At 52.8% G+C, this 21,687-nt stretch overlaps 2 protein-coding genes across 2 annotated transcripts; one reads left to right on the plus strand and one right to left on the minus strand.

The window, feature by feature from the left end:
• Positions 1–636: 636 nt before the first annotated feature.
• COCSUDRAFT_39910 (hypothetical protein) lies at positions 637–13,915 on the minus strand (the record flags this gene model as incomplete). The annotated part of the gene is made up of 23 exons (XM_005651454.1): positions 637–675; positions 1,250–1,405; positions 1,952–2,147; positions 2,718–2,837; positions 3,630–3,804; positions 4,465–4,549; positions 4,834–5,040; positions 5,374–5,491; positions 6,003–6,104; positions 6,415–6,516; positions 6,859–6,958; positions 7,284–7,338; positions 7,621–7,758; positions 8,097–8,278; positions 8,660–8,792; positions 9,079–9,381; positions 9,740–10,511; positions 10,857–11,016; positions 11,381–11,480; positions 11,812–11,920; positions 12,329–12,457; positions 12,848–12,971; positions 13,666–13,915. 23 exons carry the CDS (start codon positions 13,913–13,915, stop codon positions 637–639), a joined length of 3,855 nt encoding a protein of 1,284 aa, XP_005651511.1.
• A 1,027-nt stretch (positions 13,916–14,942) lies between these two features.
• COCSUDRAFT_59460 (hypothetical protein) lies at positions 14,943–20,658 on the plus strand (the record flags this gene model as incomplete). Its single annotated transcript, XM_005651455.1, has 12 exons — positions 14,943–14,996; positions 15,179–15,247; positions 15,499–15,636; positions 15,898–16,020; positions 16,446–16,583; positions 17,031–17,180; positions 17,512–17,686; positions 17,975–18,158; positions 18,627–18,704; positions 19,139–19,198; positions 19,390–19,604; positions 19,919–20,658. The coding sequence occupies 12 exons, from the start codon at positions 14,943–14,945 to the stop codon at positions 20,656–20,658; spliced, it is 2,124 nt and encodes a 707-aa protein (XP_005651512.1).
• Between the last annotated feature and the right edge of the window lie 1,029 nt (positions 20,659–21,687).

The raw sequence follows: 21,687 nt of genomic DNA on the forward strand, positions 1-21,687 counted from the left end.
CTTTTAGATCTCACCCACGAAAGTTGGATCTCTCTGAGCGGAAATATACTAAAAAATTCAGTTGCTCCTGCGCACGCCTCGAATAGCATGCAATATCAGGTGCCCAAAGCAGAAAGCAATGGCTTTAAAACTGCCCAGGGCTAATCGCCATTCCAAGGGGCACCATGGAAACGTTGGATAAGAATATCTGAAAGCTGTGTGTCGCTTTCATCTCCAAAAGCATGCCATGCTTGCTCAGATTCGCTCAAAAGGCGTCTTGTCATAGACTGATCGCATTTGAACAACCTGTTCGTCACCTCATCTTCAAACGAGGGAAATCAAATGCCATGATGATCCTCGTCCTGCCCTCTAGGATCTCAGGCCCCAAATCTTTACAAAAAGATTTTCTTAATTTTCTTAGGCCTGCCATTTGGCAAATCTGCCAAAAAGGGCGCTCTATATGACTCGCTGTCGCTTACAAACCAACAGGAATACAACCCTCTCTGTGCCTGTGCTTCCAGCCCGTCTGCAAATTCATTTCGCTCCAAGGCAGCTTGAACTGCCCCGATCTTCTGTGTTGCTTCATACTTGATGAAACACTTCTGATCCTTGATAGTTGCTCCTCCCGAGTGCCCTGTGGTCCCCCAGCGGCGGCCCTCAGAGAGGGGACTGCTGGTCAGGCCCCTCCACAACCACCTGTGCCATACAATCACTACAATGTCAAAAGTCCCAATCACAAGTTGTGACAGGGTGCCCTTGAAAACAAGGGCAGTCGTGTCCTGTCTTCTCACAGACAGCTTCAGCACTCCCCATGCTCTGCCTGAGCAAGAGCGAGAGAGAGAGAGAGAAACATCACATCGTGCAGCCAACAAGGCTGACTAGATTTCACTGTATATAAAGCATTGTGTGCTCGGTCTAATTGATCCTCTTGGTTCGCACTACAGACAGTCACATCTGCTCTAGAGCCCAATGAGCCCAAACTGAGCAGGACGGATGCCTCACAGCGCTCAGATGTAGCAGTGCACAAGCAGGCTCCGGCCCTGGCTGGCGGGGGGCAGTCTAAATACTGAGCACCCGCCCACAGTTGATCGGGTCTTGCTTGGACCTGCGAGCCCATCAACGGGCAGGGCATGTGGCAGCCTTGACCTGCAGCTTGTCTGCAGCCTTACCTTGCCTCTGGCAGGAACGGCGTGTCACGACATCACATGCACGCATGGCAAGACATGTGTAAGCCACACGTGTGAAATTTTACAAGGTCCGCAGCACACACCTGCGCCAGTTCGACAATGTCTTTGGGGTCGTCGGCCTTCTTGCGCAGGCGGCGCCGTTTGGGAGCCTTTTTGGGGCGTGGGTTGGCCGGGTGCCGCTCTATGCAGTGGTCCAGGGCGCCCATCAGCGTTGACTGCAGCAGGTGGTGCTCCATCATCTGCGCGAACAGGGGTATAACCGTTTAATTTATATTACGGGGGTATAATAGAGGGGATTGCAGAGGGTTTGCATCAACATCAACATCAGGTGGTGGTCCATCATGTGCGCGCACAGGGGCACCGGTCAATGCGGGTGTTTCTGATCAGTGGGACTTCTGCTTTCAACGGCATAGACTGCGTGTGGCAATGCCCTGCCTGCACAGATGTATGACACCGCAAGTCTCCAAAAACTGAGTCCGCCAGCTCACTCAAGAAAGAATCATTACAGATGCATAACACAGTGTCTGTCTGGGAAGATGGAGTGTGATGCTGTGAGACAAGTGCCCAGTAGGTGCCGCAGCGGTGTTCTTTGGGAGAGGCTATGCGCCGGGGAATTATGAAATGTCAGTCAGGGATGCAAGGGTGATCTGTATGAGCTCACGTGCCGGGGAACTGGTCCTTCCAAGTCATGAGCGCAGGCGCCGACTGTCAATCTGCCCACCGTTTCCTATTGGACACCCTCTGCAAGCGTCACTTACGTAATGTGGACGAAGAAACCAGCGCACCCGGCCTGAGATGAGGATTCCCTCGGCAATGAGCTCCTCTGGGGAGACCCAAACGCAGTCCCAGCCCTTCTCCATCCGCTTCGGCCCTCCGCGGTGGCGCCGGCCGACCAGTGTTTTCAGCGGGCGCACAAAGATCATGCGCCCCGGGGGAAACATGTCCATCTCCTTGCCGCGGCGCTCCACGCTCTTGTAGTACCTGCAGGGTTGCAATGTGACTGTTCAGCCAATGACCGGCACATCAAAATGGGCACACAGCTGCGCTCTTGCCGTGCACCACTGGAGCAGAGCGCTTGCATCTGAACCGCCGTTGGATTCGGCTGAGACAACAATACCCAAGGCTTGATAGTTTGACGAATCGGTGATCACCCTGCATGCGCAGTATCTGGTGTACTTTGAATACTGCGCTGATTGGGACGCTATTCAACACAAAATAGTGATGAAACATTCGCATTGGCGCTTGGTGCAACGATGTTGTGTGGTCCCAGCAATGATTTCAGGTGTCTAGATAGGGCGCAGCAGAGCAATGCCCAGCTGCACTGCAGGACCTGGATGTGACAGACAAAGATGCTGATGAAAAGACCCTTCTTCAGATGCACAAAGAGGCTTAGAGCAGGGTTGAACCAGCGCTGAGGCAGAAGCAGCTGCCCTGGGGAAAGCAGGCAGAGTGTCTGGCCCTCCCTCAGCATTCCTTTCAGCACCCATGCAAGCATCATCGCACATCATTGATTTGCAGAGGGCAGGGGGAAAGGAAAAATGGGCCGCTCACTTTTCGAGGAAGATGCGGCACTCACGGGGGATGTCATCGTAGGCGCGGAAGAGGTGTTGCGGCGGCGGCCGGTTCTCTTTGCGCCAATAGCCGCCAATCAGCACGCGCAGCTTGTGATGCCTGCGCGCAAACACAAAGAGATTTCCACATTGTGTTCCAGCACTACCACATTTGCCCGGTAGTCATCAGTATAGGATGCTGACGCCACAGCACATAGCAATACACTGCTGTCATTTCATGCGTTGCCTGGCAAATGACGGTACCTAGGAGCTCGCAGGGTGATGCTCAATTCCACAATGCCATGCACAAGGACTGTTAGAAACGGGAAATACGCAAGTGAGCACCCTTGAAATGCATGCCAAGACCGGAAGTGGCAGGAAACTGGGAGCTGAAAGCACAGTGGCCATCCCCTCCATTCCAGAACGCGAATCTAGGTCCTTTGTAATATTTAAGACCCCCAACCCAACCTTCAAAGCCTAAATCAAGCAGGAAGGCGAGGGCGGTGACTATCTTATCCATGAGGCGCGATGGTTCTGAAGTTCACTGTATAAAACCAGGCCCCCACAAACCCTTGAAAGAAGTAGCATAAAACCCCCCAGACCCTAAACATTCAAAAGGGCAGCCGCACCGTGAGCGCGCGAGGGCGGTGATCATCTCGTTCATGAGGCGCGGCGGTTCTGAAATTCACTGTATAAAAACCAGACCCCCCACAGACCCTAGAAAGAAGTAGCATAAACCCCCAGACCCTAAACATAAAAAGGGCAGCGCACCGTGAGCGCGCGAGGGCGGTGATCACCTCGTTCATGAGGCGCGGCGGTTCTGAAGTTCACGGTATAAAAACCAGACCCCCACAACCCTAGAAAGAAGTACCATAAACCCCCCAGACCCTACACATTCAAAAGGGGAGCGCACCGTGAGCGCGCGAGGGCGGTGATCATCTCGTCCATGAGGCGGGCGAGGTTGTTGACGGTCATGCGCGGGACTGCATCCTTGCCGCACACCACCGACACACACCACTCGCGCATTGCCGGCAGCAGCGACTCGCTCACCAGGCCGCCGGGAGGGCTGAACGCCCAGCACTTCAGATCTGTGCAGGAATAGCATTATTAGTCACCCAACTGTGATAGTCACCCTGCATCCTGTGCGGCAGCCCAGTGCTTGAGGTCTGCGCAGCACCACTAGAACCTTCAAACACAAAATTTTTCTGGTCACTCTTCTTTATTGGCCATTCTGCGGCATGTGTGGCAGTGACTTGCTGACTGAGCCGGTCAGACGGACTGTACGCCCAGCACTTGTGTTCTGCGCAGAGCAATTCCTGTCTCTGACTCTGCTGAATACATTACCCAGCTGTATAAGCCACACCGCGGCCTGCGGGGCAGTGACTTGCTCACACAGCATAGTTCCCAAAAGGGGGCTTTGAAGCGACCCTTACATGTAGAGTGACAGCACGTCGTGGGGGGCATCCGTCCATGGGAGCCCTGGGAGGTGTAAAGAATATGCGACAGCTGCAACAGACCGTCTGCAGAGCTCATGTGCATGTGCTTTGCACATTATGGCGCCTGAAAGCTTGTTAAAATATGCCGTGAAGGAGTGGCACAGACTGTTCCAAGCAGTGCTACAGGCCTGCTAAAACGGAGAATTCCCCGCAGTGCTGTAGCATGACAAGCAACAAGGCTGTTTACCTGCCAGGGCATTTTCAAGCTCTGGCCAGAAAGCATGTGCCCAAACTGACAGACGCAGAACGCACCCTCAAATCGGTCTCTCAGCTTGAGTGAGATGAGGGCGGCTGCACCCGCGCCCAAGCTGTGGCCCGTCACCACCAGCCGATACCCCTGCGCACAACAAGAATTAGCTCGCAAGAGTAATCCTTACGTCATATTGATCCACGCATGCATGGTTCTTAATTGCTTCAAGAGGCTGTTAAACGCCTGGTAGAAGCTCTCTTCGCATGAGTCATGCCGACCAGCCACAACTTACATGCCAAGCAGGGCCTTCTCGTGATCACCGCCAATCACAAGCACATTCTACATTTTTATTCATTGAAAAAAACAATTATTTCGAAAATCCCGAAGTTTAAATTTCTGACTATTCTGAATTCCAAATGATTTAAGCACACCTTGGCGTCCACTTTCTCCTGCATGAAGGCGCCCACAGCCTCCCCCTTACTATCGGCGCCGCCCTCGTCCTCCATGTTCTCTCTTTCTTCGTCGCCCCCCAGCAGAACCCTCAATATTCCCCCCTTCTCCAGATCCGCCAGCACTGCAGAAGCTGACGCCACTATCCCCGCATGGCCGAACGCTGTCCCTCGCTTGTGCTTGTTTGCCTGCCGCATGCAACACCCAAAATTTGAAGCCTGAACCCTCAACACACGCTTGCGCTGTCAGGGCCATGGACAGCAATCAAGCTGGGCTACAAAACACTGGCAGTGTCCCCTTTCAAGGAACAAGAGCTGTCCAGATGAGGCCTGGAACGTGAAGAGCCACTTGAGACATAAGGCTCTGCTTTGGCGCAACCAGCAGAACTCAGACATAGGTGCGTTCCCCTCTGGGCTTGCCAGATCATTGCAGGTCCTACCGACCGAGAGTGAAAATTTTCAGCAGCAGAACACGTGACGGGCATTATGACACTGCACAAGGTCCGCAGAACAGCACCCCACCTTGGCAAACTTTGGCGGCAGCCAGTCATCGATGCCTTCTGGGTGCACGACAGCGTCTGTGACCACATCTGCCATGCTCATCGTGCCCCTAATCGCCACCACCACCGCTTTGTGCTTCCTGCAAAGGAAACTCTATCAAAGTCAGGACAATGTGCTTAGTTCAAATTTTGGCGCACGGATACAGCGTATTGCACATGTGAGCTGGGTTCCTGCAGAAACAAAGATCTGCATGACACCTTGGGGGAGCCCAGCATTGGGCACATTCTGCAACATGAGGACAAGGACAATGCAAAAAGTCGTCCTGACGCTTGGAAGCAGCACATGCATATGTGAGCCTTGAAGCACGCATTAGACCTTGGCACGTGGCAACCTTCTGATCCCAGCTTTTCCGCAAACTCGCAAAAGCATGAGCACTGAAACATGCACATGCACGTGCACAAAGTGCTGGCATTGATACTGCAACACAACAGGATGTGAGTCTGAAGATGTGTGAAGGAACAGGTGCCCGAATCATAAGTGGTGATTGGCCCAGCATTTACTGAGTGTGGGGGGGCAGGCCCCCCAACCAACCACTTAGTAACAGATAGTAATCTGTTACACTAGGTTAGGGGGGAATGTCGGGCGCGTACTTGTCCAGACCGATGCAGTAGGGCAGATGCGCGAGCACTTGATTGGAGGGGCTGAAGTACAAAATGTCCTTCTCGTCCACCCCCGCCACCTCAGCGATAGTCCTGGGGACAAATATTAAACAAAATTATCAAACTTCACAGCATCAGACAGGACTGGCAGCCCCCTATCCTTCTTCACACCAGGTCAGGCATGGCAGCCCAGGCAAAGCCTCTCTTCATTGATAATGCGGCCATCTCAAAAGTTCTTACTCGGCAACATCAGCACATATACAAAGGTCCTTCCTGCTCGGGCACTACAAATAAATATAGTGTGTGATTCGGGCTCTAATTGATTCGGGCTCTAATCTGTTCAGCACTTTGCGCTGTCAATAAGGCCATTTCCAAGGGATCATGCTCATGTGGAAGAGCTCACCTCCTGACTTCATCCTGGCCCTCCACTGTCTTGGGAGCACAGCAGCAGCAGCCGCCGCAGGTTCCACAGCAGGGAGGGATCTTGAATTTGGGCTCCTCATCCCTGCAGTTACCAGGAGATGCACATCACACACACAGTCTTTCGTTTTTTGGTGCTGCAGTTTCACTATGTAACCCTGCATCAGATGACATGAAAAGAGAATGTCATTCGTGTTCCTCGGCCTTGCAAGCCTTGCTACTCATAGATCCTGCCGCAGGTAATTATTGTTCCTTCGCGGGATGTCTCCTTACAAGGACACAAACCTGCATAGTATGAGACAGAGTTGCTTTCATGCGCGGCACTGGAATCAGCAAAAGATTGCATGAGAAGTTCATTTGAAGCGTAATGATGCTGTTTTGAGGTGGAACTCAAGAGCGGGGTAAGAAATGGTGCTGAGGTCAGCACCTGGTGTCCTGGTACTCCACCACAGCATAGGCTGCGCATGCAAACCTTGCATAGACTGCTGCCTCCTCCAGGGTATCAAACGCCACGTTCTTCCGCCTACCTGTGACAGAAAGGCACAGAAGATTGTCTCACGTGTCACACCTGGCAGAGTATTGATCACAGAGAAGCAATACATATTCCATTGGCATGGCCCCCTAACAGAAAGTACTCCATGCCTCTGTTAGATACTCAGTCTCTCCTGAATGCTGCTAGGATACAGAAGCAAAGACTTTGCAGCTCTACGACTAGGTACATGGAAACGACGTCTGCTGGCTGTGATGTTTTTGCACTGACTCTCCAGGATATTGCTTCAGCCTTCTTGCAATGGCAGATGGGGGATTGAGCGTGCAATGCTTTGCAGCAGAGCTTTCAGCAGGAGGCCATACCTAGGATGTCGTCCACAATCTCCCCTGGTTCCATGTCTATGTTCAGCTCCTCTACCTGCAACAGTCATGAAATTTTGGCCTTCTGCTTCGTGCTCAGATCTAGTGGCTGCATTGAAAGCAACCTCTCTCTGCATGGGGCCTGCCATAATGGTACGTATGATGGCACCATACAAAGCACTGCATGAGCAGGCACATTCGCATGTACGTCGATGCAGGAATGCGCTTATCACTCACTGCTGCCTGGTCCATCTCATACAGGCATGGAATGTTTGTGACAGACCTGCAGACAATAGATGTGTATAACACAGAGAATTGAGAACCCAATCTGTCTGCGCACCTGCTCTGTGACCTGCTCAGAGGGAGTTAGGATGACAGGGAACTTCTGAGAAATGCGCCGCGAGTCGGGAAAGCGGCGGCTGTCGCGCAAGTCCTCTATAGCCTGCTCCATGCCCTCACCCGTTGCGCTCGTCCTCTTCTGCACCACAGAATTGAATTTTGTCAAGTTCAACCTCATATCATTTGAATTGTTATATCGAAAATGCATGGCGGCCAGACATGCAGTCTCTAATGAGGGGCCACTGGCTCAGGTGAGTCTTGCGTTTCAGTCAGGATGCTTCCAATAACGCAGGAAGCCTCAGACAGCAGTGCTGCGCTGTCTTTATAGCAATTGCAAAAAGACAGCCCTCTGCATTTGATAACCAGGTAGTATTGCGGTTACACTTTTGCATGTTGTATTCTTTCAAGCAGCATTGGCAAACACTTCTGCTAAAAAAAAAAAAAAAAAAAACAGAATTGAAGGCAGGAGTCGCTCACTTCAAAGTCCCGGAGTGTATCCTCGTCCACTTCGCTGAGGTTCAGGGTCACAGAGCCCTTTCTGTGCATGAAAGGAGTCGAGGATCCATTCCCTTTGGCCGTCCCATGGCGCGAGTGGTTTGGGCTCTCCCCAGGCACATCGGGCACCGCCATCAGATCCTCATCCAAATCCTGCTCTGTGCCTGCGGAAAGACACAATGCAGCGCTCCAATCAGTGCTGATCACCATGCTCATGACAGATTGCTAATAGATTGCTGAGATAATTTTGAAGGAGAAACTGATGCTTAGTAAAAATATGTGCTAATAAAGATATCCAGACCTGTTCAGTGCATTCATTCATCAAGTCCAAGGCAGCCTGAACCAGTCAGGCCTTTGCCACTGAAGTGAAGCACCAATGGAAGGGCAGGGCTGTTTCTGCACATTCAAGATGACAGTACCGGCCAATCTGCATGATAAACACCAACACCTGCTTTCACGCATGTATCGCTGGCAGGTCTTCATGCATGTGCAACAAATGATCATACAAGTGTTCGGACTCATCATGCAGTAACGGGTGTGCGCACCTTCATCCACGGAGGGCATGCCTATCCAGCTGCCAAGGTAGCTGCCTATGGCTGCAAGTGTGCCAGGCTGCCCCTGTGCGCTGGCGCCATCCTCACTGCGCCCCTCCTCACTCACCCTATCAGCGCCGCCCGCCTGTCAGGGCATCAACGATCAGTTTTCAACCCGAGAGCAGCTGCTTTTTGAGCAGTAAAGCATCAGAGCTTGCTCAGATTCCTTCCTTGTTTGCATTCCATGCTGTCTCAAGGAGCTGGCAGTTCTATCATTTTCGTTTCAATTTATCGTAATCATCATCTTATTATTAGCATCATAATCGGCCTCTGCCACACGATTAAAAGCAAATAAGCAAGACCACTCGGTATTCCTCATTACACACCACCAGGCAAGGCCATCAAGGGGTAGGATATGTAACACCCTTCACCTGCAGCTCATTTTTTTCTGTGTGCAGCAATAGCGTCCAAACAGCAAGAACACCAATAATATCAATAGTAATATACCAAATCTCTATGGTGGCTGCATGGCTGAAAGAGAGGCTTGCCTGCTTGGCGCCGTGCCCAGCAGAGTCCCTCTCTGTCCAGATGGGGCCGATGTCACTGGAGCTCTCATGGTGGTGGCTGTGGGGCAGTGGCACCACTGTTGTGTCCTTGTCAGGCGCCGTCACCTTGTGTCCTCCTGCATTGAGTGTGGGACCCGCCTCTCGCCGAGCTTTGCTCTGGCTGTGCACCTGTACACAGCAGAGCAGGTGCTCGCTTGAACACCGCAATCCTATGATCATTTTGGAGAAGTTGTGCTGGATTGCATGCAAGGAATGGAGCTCGCTATGCACCTAGGTCACCACAGAGCAGTTGCTTGCTGAACACCCACATCTTGGATTCGCTCAAAATTGTTCAATTTATCCTTTTGCAAGGGAAGATAGCTGGCTTATAATGCTAAGCACACAACCACGGTGTGCATGCAATCCAGCCTGCATGCATGTCCAGCACATGCAGGGTGGTATGCAATGTGCAAGCCATGCTTTTACAGGATTGCTGTGCATTAAAACTTGCTTGGAGTCGTATGTGAGGAGACAGAAGTCGTCGCACCTTCTCCTTCAGCTTCTGCTTTAGCTCCTGTGTGAGGTGAAGCTTCTCCCTCTCCTGCTCAGACTCCCCTTCATCCGCCTCTGAGCGCCCTCCGTCCCTCAGCGAAAACCGCTCCTTGAGATTTCTGAGCTTGCCGGCGATTCCCCCGTCCTCGCCTTCCTCACCCTTCCAATCCCCTGACCCTGCCTCGCTCACATCACTCGCAACATTACTCACTGCCAGCTCTCCGCTGGCTGTCTCCCCGGCCACCGCTGTTCCCTCCCCCCTCTCCATAGCATCTTCCGCGCCTGTCTGAGCCCTGCTCTCTCGCGTTGGAGGCTCTGCATCCTCTGCGGATCTTCCCCCAAAGACGGCGCCTGTCACGCGGCTGAAGGCTGACTTCCCCGCTTCCAAAAGGCCGGCCGTCTCCGGCCGCCGCGCCTGTTCAGGCTCGGGCCCCCTGGCGGCCACGGCTGTGGCCTGATCAGGCGCGGCCGAATGGCTGCTTCTTGCCTGTTCAGGCGTGGTCCCCCCGGAGGAGGATCCCTCGGCGGGGGGTGCCGTCGCCTGATCTGACACGGCCGCCCGCTCGGGAACGCTGTCAGATTTGCGGCCGATGCGGTTTGTCTGCTCGGGCTGCCTGGCGGCGTTGCCTCCGTTGGACTGCGTGCTGATGGCTTCCTGCGAGCTGTCTGCCTCGAGGATGCCCTGCAGGTGCCCGGTATGGTCCACGTTGGACTTGCGCATGCCCTCCAGCGAGTGCCTTAGCGTGCTCAACTGCACCTCCGCCAGCCTGCCGTCCGTGCGCACATGACAGTTGGCACAAGGTTGCCACCCACAGATTTCACATGCATGCAAAGTATCACATTACTTCTGATGGAGTGCACCGCTGGGCATGTCCTCCTGATCCTTTTGTAGCCGACAGCAATGGGCATGTGAGGTCTTGACACAACTCCTGACGCAAGAATTCATTGTGCTGACATGACAGGCACCGCATGACTCAGCTCCAGAGCGCAGGGCGATATAGCTCGTCCCAAAGCATGAGCATCTGCATGCAGAATTTGAAACATGCGGCAGTTGTCCCGAGAGCCCTATTAGATGAGTTACGAGGCTGGGATGTAAAGCAAGGTAGACACACCGGCCACTGGAGCTGTCATAGGAGCCTCGGGGGGACTCGCCGGCGCGGCCGGGAGTGGGGGGCGCAGAGGGGGGCGTCCCGCTGAAGTTTGAGGTCTTCTTGGCCAGCGTTCGCTTGTCAATCCCCGTGTACATCTGCGCGCCATCGTCCCTCGGGCCGCCTGCATGAAACATTTCAAATCATGTCAAGATCAATTCTGGTGATTTGATAGTTGAGCACACCCTGGATCAAACATCATTCTGGTGGCCATCCATAAGCCCACCTGAACAGGTTTGACTGGCAAAGCCGAGTTCCTTAAGGTATCTGTGTTGTGAAGCTTTGCCAATCTCCGACAGATCTGCAGGCTGCAAATGCAGGGGCAGCACTGCTGATCCTTGAAACAGTGGAAGTCGAGCGCTACAACATACAGGGTCTGAGCACTAATGTGACCGAATTGGATGGATGGCAGAACTCCACAACCCCACATGGAAACCACGTCAGTGGATCGAAGAGCAGTTCCGGAAGAGGCAGCAATCAGATCTCACCTTGGCCGAGGCTGTCGTTGCTCTCGCTGAGAGTGATGGCGCTCAGTGCGTCCTCCACTGGTTCTAGCGCGTGTTTGATGTGCAGCCGCCGGCGCTGGTGCTGCAACCCATGAGCAACCAGATATGTCGTAAAAAATTTGTCACCCTGTATTTGGCAATGCTGGCTCTCTCAAGCGAGGACATGCTTATCTTCATCAACTTTCTGGCTTTTCAATACTCCATCAGCCCACATGCCAAAGTCTACTTGCCACATGCATCCCTCCGTACTATGTCGGCAGTCATGCGCAGACATCATTCCAGCCTCCACCCCTCGTGGTCCTTTCTCCCAGCCAATATCAGTAGGCACGAGCACGTGTGTGAGTTTGCGCAAAGGTGAGACGAAAAATCTCTTTGGGAGCACAGAGAAGCAGTCAGGAGAGCCGCTGGCCTACCTGTGCGGCTGTACAGAGCACAAGCGCCGCTATCAGGTCTGACGGCGTCAGGTCTGCATTGCCAAACAGCCCTGAGAGCACTTGTGCCACGCTTGTGAGGGGAGCCGACCTGCACAGTAACACTTCAGCATCATATAATGTCAAGCTATGTACACTCACCTACTCCATCACCACTACAGACTTCTGAGAGCGTTTGACACAAGTCTGGCGTGCCTCAATGCATCAACCGCTTGCACTACTACCTCCAAACCCATGACTTTCGATTGTGGTGAATTCCTTGCTGCAGTGCGCACTTCTGCTGCTGCTGATTTGGTCAGGAGCCCTCAATTGCAGCACAGTGAGCTGGAACCTTTGGATTGTAGCTGACTGCTATCAAGCAGGCAATGACACGCTACTCTGCCATGGACCAGTTCCTCGTCAGTCTGAGGCTATTCTGCAAAGCTGCCCGGCTACCACTTAGGCCAAAGCTTCATCGATGACAGCAGGATCACAGCTGAGGGGTTTCAATCAGGCCCACCTGCCGTCCACCTGCTGCATCATGGTCTTGTAGCAGCCGAGCATCCAGCTGACGCACACCACGCGCTGCTCCCATGTGCGCACCTTGGCCCGGGAAGGGTACGCATTGTAGACCATGTACACCGTCAGCCTGTCATACATTAGGGACTTGCATCAGCGCTCAGCCTTGCCTTGTTCTCATGGACAATCATCTGGGCAAGCATGGCTGCCTCTGAGTGAATCCTGAAGAAGCCCAATGCGGGCAGCCTGTGACATGCTCTCTCCCTTTTGCAATTCTCCTTCCAGGTCCGCCGGTGCGTACATGCATGACCGGCAACCAAGGTGATGTTATTGTTTTGGTCACAGTCTCCTTCCTGTTCGAGGCACGGTGCGTCTGCAGACAAGCTGCAGATAATCGCTGTTGCATGTCCTACCCCGTGATGGGCTCAGATGTCGGCAAGACCCGATCAGCCGTGGGCATGCTGCTCAGAACATACACCCGCCCTCCTCAAGACGGGCAGGGCAAACAGTGGGGGCTCACCAGAGGACGGCAGAGAAGATCCAAGTGCTGTAGACCATGGCCTGTGCAGTCATGAGCACATGTTTTCGCTGCAGGCCCGTCCAGCAGGATGGCTCAACGTGTGCCACCATCACAGTACCGTACACTGCGCAGACAGGGAATGATCAGCGCATTGCATTTGGTGAGCTTCCGGCATATTGTTACTGTGCCCAGAGCACATAAAATTGCCCCCCTTCAAGGGCCCTGCAGTGGATTGGGGAAGATGTGACCTTCTCAACAGCCTTGCCTAGTATTGAGCATCTTAACCTAGCGTAAATGCACCATCTCTAATGCCTGTATTGTATGTATGGACTTTGTACAGCCACTTTCTCACGCACAACGCCAGCTTGGAGCAAGGGGTTCTGAGAAGATGGTGCCAGCTGGACAGATCGAGACCACGATTGAGACGTACACATAAAGGCTGCCTGCAGAATCCACACGACAGATTGAACGTATAAAATCGGAACCACCGCATGCCGCTTAGAAATCTCCAATGGTGTTCCTGCAGAGCAGATGCACGACACACAAAACATCCATAAAAGTGCTTTTGGGAAAAATGCACATCGGCAGGGACTGCTGACTGGTAACAATTCAGTCGGCACTTGTATTGTATACGAAGAGACAATTATACTATTCTTGTGAATTTCCTCTCAAATCGACGGAGACATGCGATACATCGGCGCCTCGCATATGCAGGCAACTTAGATTGACAGATCACTTGCAAGATAGGCTGCAATCTCCGAAATACACCTCCAAAACAAAAGTCATATGGTATTGTACAATTTGCAAGGCCTGCGCACCTCTGCAACCTATCGTTGTCAAGAGCACCTCCGCCACAAATGAAACGACAAACACCGCCAGAAGGCCAGCAGTAGTTACTATGTAGTGTACTCCAGGCCCACGACATGTCTCCCACACATGAGTAACCTCAACGAGCGAGACGAACACCACAATCCATGCTCCGTGAAACAAGAGACCAAGGATGGAGGGCACGGGCACCATGTCGGTGCACGTGTGCCACCTCCTGCCATAGATGTGAAGCGCAGGCATCCCATATGCTGTGCTTCCAGCGCCGAAATGCCCCGATCGGCTGTGATGTGGAGTTTTGGGCTCGAGATGTTGGCGCGATCAGTCAGTCCTGCGTCACTTTTCGCACGTGCCTGCATCTGCCCGTCTTGCTTTCAAATTTCCTCTCTGAAGGTTGTGACGTAGAACTGCAAGGGATGCGCCACTCTGTGGATTGGATGCACAAAAAGCAACACCACTGAACGGGTAGCGAAACCACAAGCCGATTAAGTGAAATTGTTCGGGAGTCGTGATGCCATCGAAAGATGGAGCATCAGCTCCAGAGGAGGGCAAAAACGCAGGCAAAGGGGCAAAAGAGAACCCCGATGGTGATCTTGCATTATATTAGTATTTCTCACATCATTCTGTTGAGTATTGGGGAACGTTTGAATGTAGCGAACATCTCGGCGCCAAGATGTTAAATCAACGGTCAAGATAAAACCATTTGCACCAATTGGATATTGGTTTTTTAAATAGCAATCTGCCAGCTCAAAAAAGTTTCAATCCCCTTACAAGGGCCGTACTTAGAGCAAGGTAGCACAATGCTGGTAACTTTGAGAAGCGTGCAGCAAGTAATCAAACCTCTATTGCTGCGACAGGTTCCGCTGCTGCGTCAAAACCTGTGAAAAAACGGACCACGGACCCCGGTGTGCGTGTACAGGTAAATCAATTTGATCGTCATCTGCTGCTACAACGGGCTTGCATCGTTCTCTTGGACACCTGAGATCTTTGAAGACTTGACTGATATTTTGAGATTGCAGGGAGGAAGGATCTATGATAGCAAGACTGGGACCACCTGCCATCAGGTGCAGCCCATTTTCAGTTCTCGCAGGTTCCAATACTTGGTATTTCAAGCACAGACTGTGATGTGTGCGAAGCTCTGCAAGGACATCCTTCTGAGGGTGTGATTCTGCACTGCTCAATTAGGACCATGCCAAATGGTTTGCATTTTTCTGTTTTGCAGTGTCGCCAGAAGACAGTGGAGGTGAAGGCAAAATGCGGCACATGCACAATGTTCTTCTGCCCCCGCTGCCTGCTCAACCGCTATGGCGAGGAAGTGGAAAAGGTCCGAACCAAGCACACGCAATCACTGCAACATCAACAACCGTTTCTTCCTTGTGTCCTGGCAGCATTCTTGTCTTGTGGAGGCTTGCCTCTGCCCTCGATGATTTCGAATTCTTAGCCAGATACAGCATAAAAGGACAAGAGCCCAGATCTGCATGTACCAAGTGAGCTTGGGGGTTGCAGGTGAACCAGCTGGCGCAGTGGAAGTGCCCCAAGTGCAGGGACATCTGCAACTGCAGCAACTGCCGCAAGGTGCACATTCTGGATCTCCCTCCAGCACTGAGCTTCAATAGAGTCAATGAAGCTTACAGCGCATTCTGAGCCAAACAATTTGTTGGTATATGGCGACCCCTCATCTACAATCTCAGCATCAGGACCCCACATGTTCAGGCATTTACTTGCATTGTTCTTGCATTTCAGGCACATTTGATGTCTGATCTGAGATGCATTCATGACTCTGAAGTTTCTATCCCGTGTACAAAGTTTTCGGCTGCCACCTACAGAAGCGGGGACTGGAGGCCACTGGGATTCTGGCCAACATGTCCAAGGCTGCTGGCTTTACATCCGTCTCTGACCTCCTCCAGAAGAACCCCAACGCCAAGCGGCCTCCCTCTGCATCCCTGCAGGCCCCAGGAGCCAAGGTGACACAAATCCCCATGGTTTATATATGCCTTACAATGGGAGCCCCTCATTTTGTGCCATCCAGATCTGTTATGCATGGCCACATCACATTGCATGTGACAGTTTGATCATAATCACACAAGCCGTAATGAGCCTGATGAGTACAGCACAGTCTAACGTGCAAAAGAGATCCTCTTGCATGGTAGAAAGGAGGACCCCTTGAGACACCAACCTGTGCCATTCTTGGACGCCGCGAAGAATGTCTGTAGCGTTTGTTGCAGGCGCCAAAACAGGCCGCAGGAGAGGCGAAGCCCAAGGCCCAGAAGAAGAAAGAGCCAAAGCCCGAGGCTGCCCCGGACCTGATCGATGACGAGCTGCTGGGCGCTCGGCCGCATTCCATGCCTGTGCGCTCACATATTTCTCACTCTTACCAATAAAAAATGCCAGATACATTATACATTTCAGTATGGTCGAATTGGTGGAGCAGGGAAATTTTACTGGAGATGGCCTGCTATGAAATCCTCTACGATATTAAGTTGTCCTCCTTTCAGTACTCAAATGGCTATGGTGCCCCTTTGCCCGAGCCAGGCTCACCTTTTCCACATACCTGCTTTGCATGCTCCGCTAGGTAATCCCATCTAGAGGTCATACGGTTGATGAGGGCGAGAGATTTACAAGTAGCAGATCACCTTGACAGGACGACCCAGTGATAGTGGCTAGCACTAGAAGTTCCGAGCAAAGGTTCGGGCGGGGTGTTTTGTGAGCAGACTGAGACACAGCAGGAGCTGCTTACTGTAAGAGTAAAGCCACAAGGGTGTTTGCATCGCAGGAGAGGGAGGCGGTGCGCATGCACAGGGTGAGCGATGAGGTGTCGGATATGAGGTGGCCGCCTGATCTGGCGCACACAGTCGACCTGCCCCCCGACTGCAGCGCTGGCGACCTGGCAGAAGTCCTGGAGTTCCTCAAGGTAAGTGGTATAACAAAGATAAATCAACAGCTCCTGTATATGCATATGCGCTCTGCATGCACCAAAATGACCAGCCAGGAAGCTAGTCCTGTGAAGCTTCTGCCATTACATCATCCGGACCAGTGCAACCCTGTTCTTCATAGCGCTCTTTGCATGCACAAAGATGATCAATCTGGAATTCAAGAGGAGCTCCTGCTCAGGACCTCATAGCACTAGCGGAGTTCTTTCCTCACTTTGATACACAGGGTTCCTGTCAACTGATCAATCCAGAACAATATCCCAGGCAATGCTGACCATGTTCTGCTGCAGCATGATCAAACTGGCGTCCGTTAACCTCGCATGGCATCCCTGTTCCTCCTGCTTTCCTTTGAATGCAAGTGGCCAAGCTGGTGCCTAGGTATGACTTATTTCAATATACCCTTGTCAGCGGGATCTTTGCACGAGCAGGTGTTTGGGGAGCAGACGGGCACAGCCGGCATCTCGCTGTCATTCGCCGCGGTGGAGCTGCTGCAGCCGGCGACAGAAGCCGGCCACAGCGCCTACACGCGCGAGGAGCGCTCGGTGGCAGGCCACGTTCACATGCGCCTGTTGGACCTGGTGAGAGGGAACGCCTTGTCATCATTTCTGTCTAAACGCCACCCTTTGAAAGGATGTGCAGATGCAACAACACAGATACTAGCAGCTGCAATTGCTGTGTCCTGGGCCATGTTGCTGTAAGACTACAATAATCGAATGGCACCTCTAGAACTTACTCCCCAATTTCAAGTTCTGTTCCAGTGAATTTAAAAACACCAGGAATTATTTGGAGGGCGTGCTTGCTTAAATTTCCGGCAGTGCAGGCGTGGGAAAAGTGACCTTGCAGGACTGCTCAATCTTTGCAAGGGAAGCTGAACCTTCATTCTCAAGTCGAAGTTATCGATGTGCGCAGGTGCGGTCGGACTGGGGCATTCGCGACTCGGTGGGCATCCACGGCTGGCAGCCGGTCATGGCTCAGTACCTGAGGCAGGATCGCCTCCACGGCCTGGCCGCCCTCGACCGCCTCTCCGGCGCCTCATCCGCCGGCTGCGCTGCGGCAGCCGCCGCGCAGCTGCCCAATGATCACGGTGAGTCACCTTTGCTAAAGATGAGTAATTTCAATTGGTTGGAATGCATGCAGGGGCGGTGTTGGTTTGTACTGGAGAAAGTAAGTTCTGATGGCAGCAGGCAGCGTGAGTTTGCTATTCCAGGAGTCAGAAGCAAGGCAAAGCCTGAGCTCCTTCTTTGTATTGTTACTTACTCTCCTTCTAATTTATAATCAAATTTGGAATTTCTTGGAATTCATAGTGAATTGGAGTCTGATATACAAGAAAAAGAACGAAGGCTTGTGGGCTCATCAATATTATGTGGCGCAGAAGTGGATGCAGCGGTGGCATCGCCGGGGGCGGTGGCAGCTGCGGTGGGGGGCGACCAAGAGTCAGAGGGGGAGGACTCGCTGTTAATGTTTCCTGCCGGCGGCTACTGGGCGCTGCAGCCGGGCACACGGCTGCGCATGCTGCGCTCACTCTGCTTCGACGCCCTCGAAACGCGCGCCATCAGGTATCCTATCCAGACCTCCCCGCGCTTGACAGACTGCAAAATCTCCCTTTGCAGTTGTCATAGTCATCCTCTAAACCTACCGCACCGACAGTTGTGGACAGCAGACACTTTATCTGATACACAACACCCATGACGGTATATACCATATACTCTTTCTTTGAACGCCAGAGGCTGTCCCACGACAATCAACTGTGTTGACCATTTGCGAGCCGTGACGGCCAAGACAGCAGTAGACAGCTTGCGCCCCCTACAGCGCTCCAACACTGTCTCCTTTCCCGGACATCCGCTCAGCAATTCCAAGCCTTGTGTTTCGGTGACAGCTTTTCTATAAAGAGTATGCACTGCAGAAATGGCAGAAAAAAAAGAAAAAAAAGGCAAAACTGGCAAAAAATATATATAGAAAGAATTGGATGTACAATTGGCTTGCAGAGGCGATGATTGAGCATCAACTTGCTCCTGTGCGATCAGGCAGTGCATGGAGGATGCGATGGGCGCTGCGGCTGAGGAAGACAAGGGACGCAGAGAAGAGCTGGCTGCCGCCAAGAGGTGCGCACATTTATCACTTCTGCTTAGGGGTGTGATGAGGGTGCTCGGGGGTTGTATATTATGTGCAAGACAAATGCCATGGTGATTGACCCAGCCCCTGCAGCTGCCTATGCTGCGGGGGAGCGCTTAGGTGTAAGACATTCGTGCCAATAGGTGTCATTAGAGGTATTTGGATGCATGCCTGTGTGTCCGACATTTATGAGCCCCTTTGCGCTGAGACACCCCTGTATTCATCTGCCCATTCATTCATTGTAATTCCTTGTTTACCTGCATGAACCTTTGCTACAGCAGGGCAGCGGAGAATAAAATGCCTAGCTGAGCCTTGGAGTCTTCCAGCAATACCACTGCATTCTTTGGATGTTTTACCACCATCCAAACCCTGCGTTAGGTCTTGTGTATCGCTTTCAATCAATTGTCTGCTTGTGCTGCTGCAGGGAGGCAAGAGAGGCCTGGCAAAAGCAGCGTGACAAACAGATTGCTCTCCTGCTGGCCAGGTCAGCCACATGTCTGCCTGCCACCACTCCAAAATTGAGTAGAGGACATAGTAGACAATCTCTGGCACATTGCTGTGTTGCTGGCGCGTTGCATGCTTGATCCAAGACAGAAAACCCCTGGAAACCCCTAGGCAAGTTTAGCTATGTTCATGCCAATGCCAGTAAGGAATGGATGCATGTTCTATGTGCAGCGGCAGCGGCTCTGGGCTGACGATAGAGGAGCAGCGCTCGCTGATGGACAGAAGCTGGGCGAAGGTGGACGCCGAAGCGGCTGCGACGGCTGCCCCGCAGCTGCCTGGCTCCGGGGCTGCGATGGCGTTCCCGGCAGCTGTGCGCATCTTGCCGCTCGGCAGGGACCGCTCCGGCGCGCTGTTCTGGAAACTCGCCTGCTGCCCCGTCCTTGCCGGTATGTTTGCCATGTATCACCTACATTTGCCGCGTTACAAATGCATCTTCATTTTACCATGATCAGAGGCTCTAAGATCTGAGAGGGTTTCTGTCTCATAGAGTCCCCGAGATTTGCTTGTGAATTTCTGCAAGGCCAACCATCAGGCAAATTTACATGAGAGCCCGACGCAGAGTTTTGCAGATTGCTGCAAAAGAGGGCCTCTGTTCAACATAAAATGGCATGTCTGATCTCTCAAGTGGCAATCGTGGCTGAGCACTTCAGGAGGGCAAGCATGGCAGAGAGATTAATGCTGTGTTTTTTGGCGGCAGCAGGAAGCGCTGATGCTGCGGTGCTGATGGCGAGCGAGTTCCGCGCCGCGGACAGTGACGAGTGGTCGGTGATTTCCGACGCGGCAACCCTCGCCAAATCCCTCGACGGCCGCGGCCGCCGCGAAGCCGGCCTGCTGCGCGCGCTGGAGGCAGGCTACGATCTCGGTGCCACCAAATCTGGCCCCGCCGCCGGCGGTGTCAAATCTGGCGCGCCTCCGGCCGCCGCCGCCAAAATAGGCAACGGCAAAAACGTTGCCGCTGCCACAACTGGCACCGTTGACACAGCAGGCACCGGCAAAGCAGCCGCCGGCAAAGCCGGCGCAGGCAAGAAGGCTGCGGCAAAGGCAGGGGCAGCCGAATCACTCGCAGCAACCAAGCCTGCGGCAATGGCGACCAAGGAAGCTGCATCGGTCAGCGCAGGGCAGATTGGTGCGGCGGATGTAGCCCCGGCAAAGGCAGGAGCGCAGAAGGCAAAGGTGACACCTGCTGAAAAAGCCTCTCAGGATGCAGCGGCAGCAAAGGCCAAGCCGGGCAGGAAGAGGGCTGCTGCTGTGCTGACTGCCAAGCCGGAGAACGGCGCCGCAGGGGCAGCGCAGACGGCTGCAGCCGAGCCGGCAGAGGATGCAGGCAACTGTGACAATGCTGCGGCGAAGGCAAAGCCCATGAAGCGGCAGAGGAAGGGTGCAGCAGAGAACGCGGCCGGCCCTGGGAAGCGCCTCACCAGAAGCCAGGCAGCAGCGTGAGAGCAGCTGCGCGAGAGCGCCTGTGCTGTCAGCCTAGTAGGAACGTATGCCAATCAATTGGGGATACTTACATAGCTCGATGTTCATGGAAATAAATGTAGGATAACAGAGCAAGCAACATTGAGGATTTATGAGGATGAATGGATAGGGAATGAAGCATTTGCACTCACAGAGCTGACGGAGGAGTCCTGCAAATCTTGAGCTGGAGTTTGTTGACCTGGCGGCATTCTGTGCACGCCCAAAAACGCTGTATCTAGAATGGTTCATGTCGACAACAATGGATGCATTGTGTGCTGCCTTGAAGGCGGCCTGTCCTCATGAGGTCAATATCGGCACTTTCATGGATCCACTTGAGGAAGTAGTGAACAATGTGATCCGGGTCGCCAAAGTGTGATATAGTCTCCGTTACAAATTGAGTGCGGACTAGGCACCATGTGACCATGTGTCCATGATAGGCGCCTATGCCGGCATCAGACTCCAAACATAAGTTGCATGTTTACAAATGGCAGTTACTAATGGCAGTATGTGCTTTCGCTGACTGTCCCGTGTACAGCGCTGAGTAGGCCAGGCCTCTTGTGTGCCTTTGGCAGGCATAATCCTCATTGCAACATCCACTGAACGTCTCCATGGATCTTCAAATACGGCTGCAACACCCTTCCGACAAGTGCTGCATCTAATGAAACATAACAAATATAAACAGTGACATCAAGACACCCTGCCTGAATATGTACTTTGCCGGGAGTCTATAAGACCGTAAACTACAGACGTATACAAACGCAAGACACACTTATCGTGATGTATTTAGTTCCTGTTGCCACTGTTCCAATGAATGGTCCTTTATACTCAGCATGGCTATAAGTTCTCTCAGTACGGTAATACACAGTCATAGTTCTTGCAATGTATTTCATTATCGGTTCCCCAGCTACTCTGCAGATAGCTTGGAACTACAGAAAACGATGTAACTGTTCTTGCCTACCGGTACCTTCCTTGATGTGATCAAAGGAAATCTCTGCATGCAATATTGCACCC

Source organism: Coccomyxa subellipsoidea (genome assembly GCF_000258705.1).
Source record: "Coccomyxa subellipsoidea C-169, whole genome shotgun sequence".
In the NCBI taxonomy this organism is placed as follows: Eukaryota; Viridiplantae; Chlorophyta; class Trebouxiophyceae; family Coccomyxaceae; genus Coccomyxa; species Coccomyxa subellipsoidea.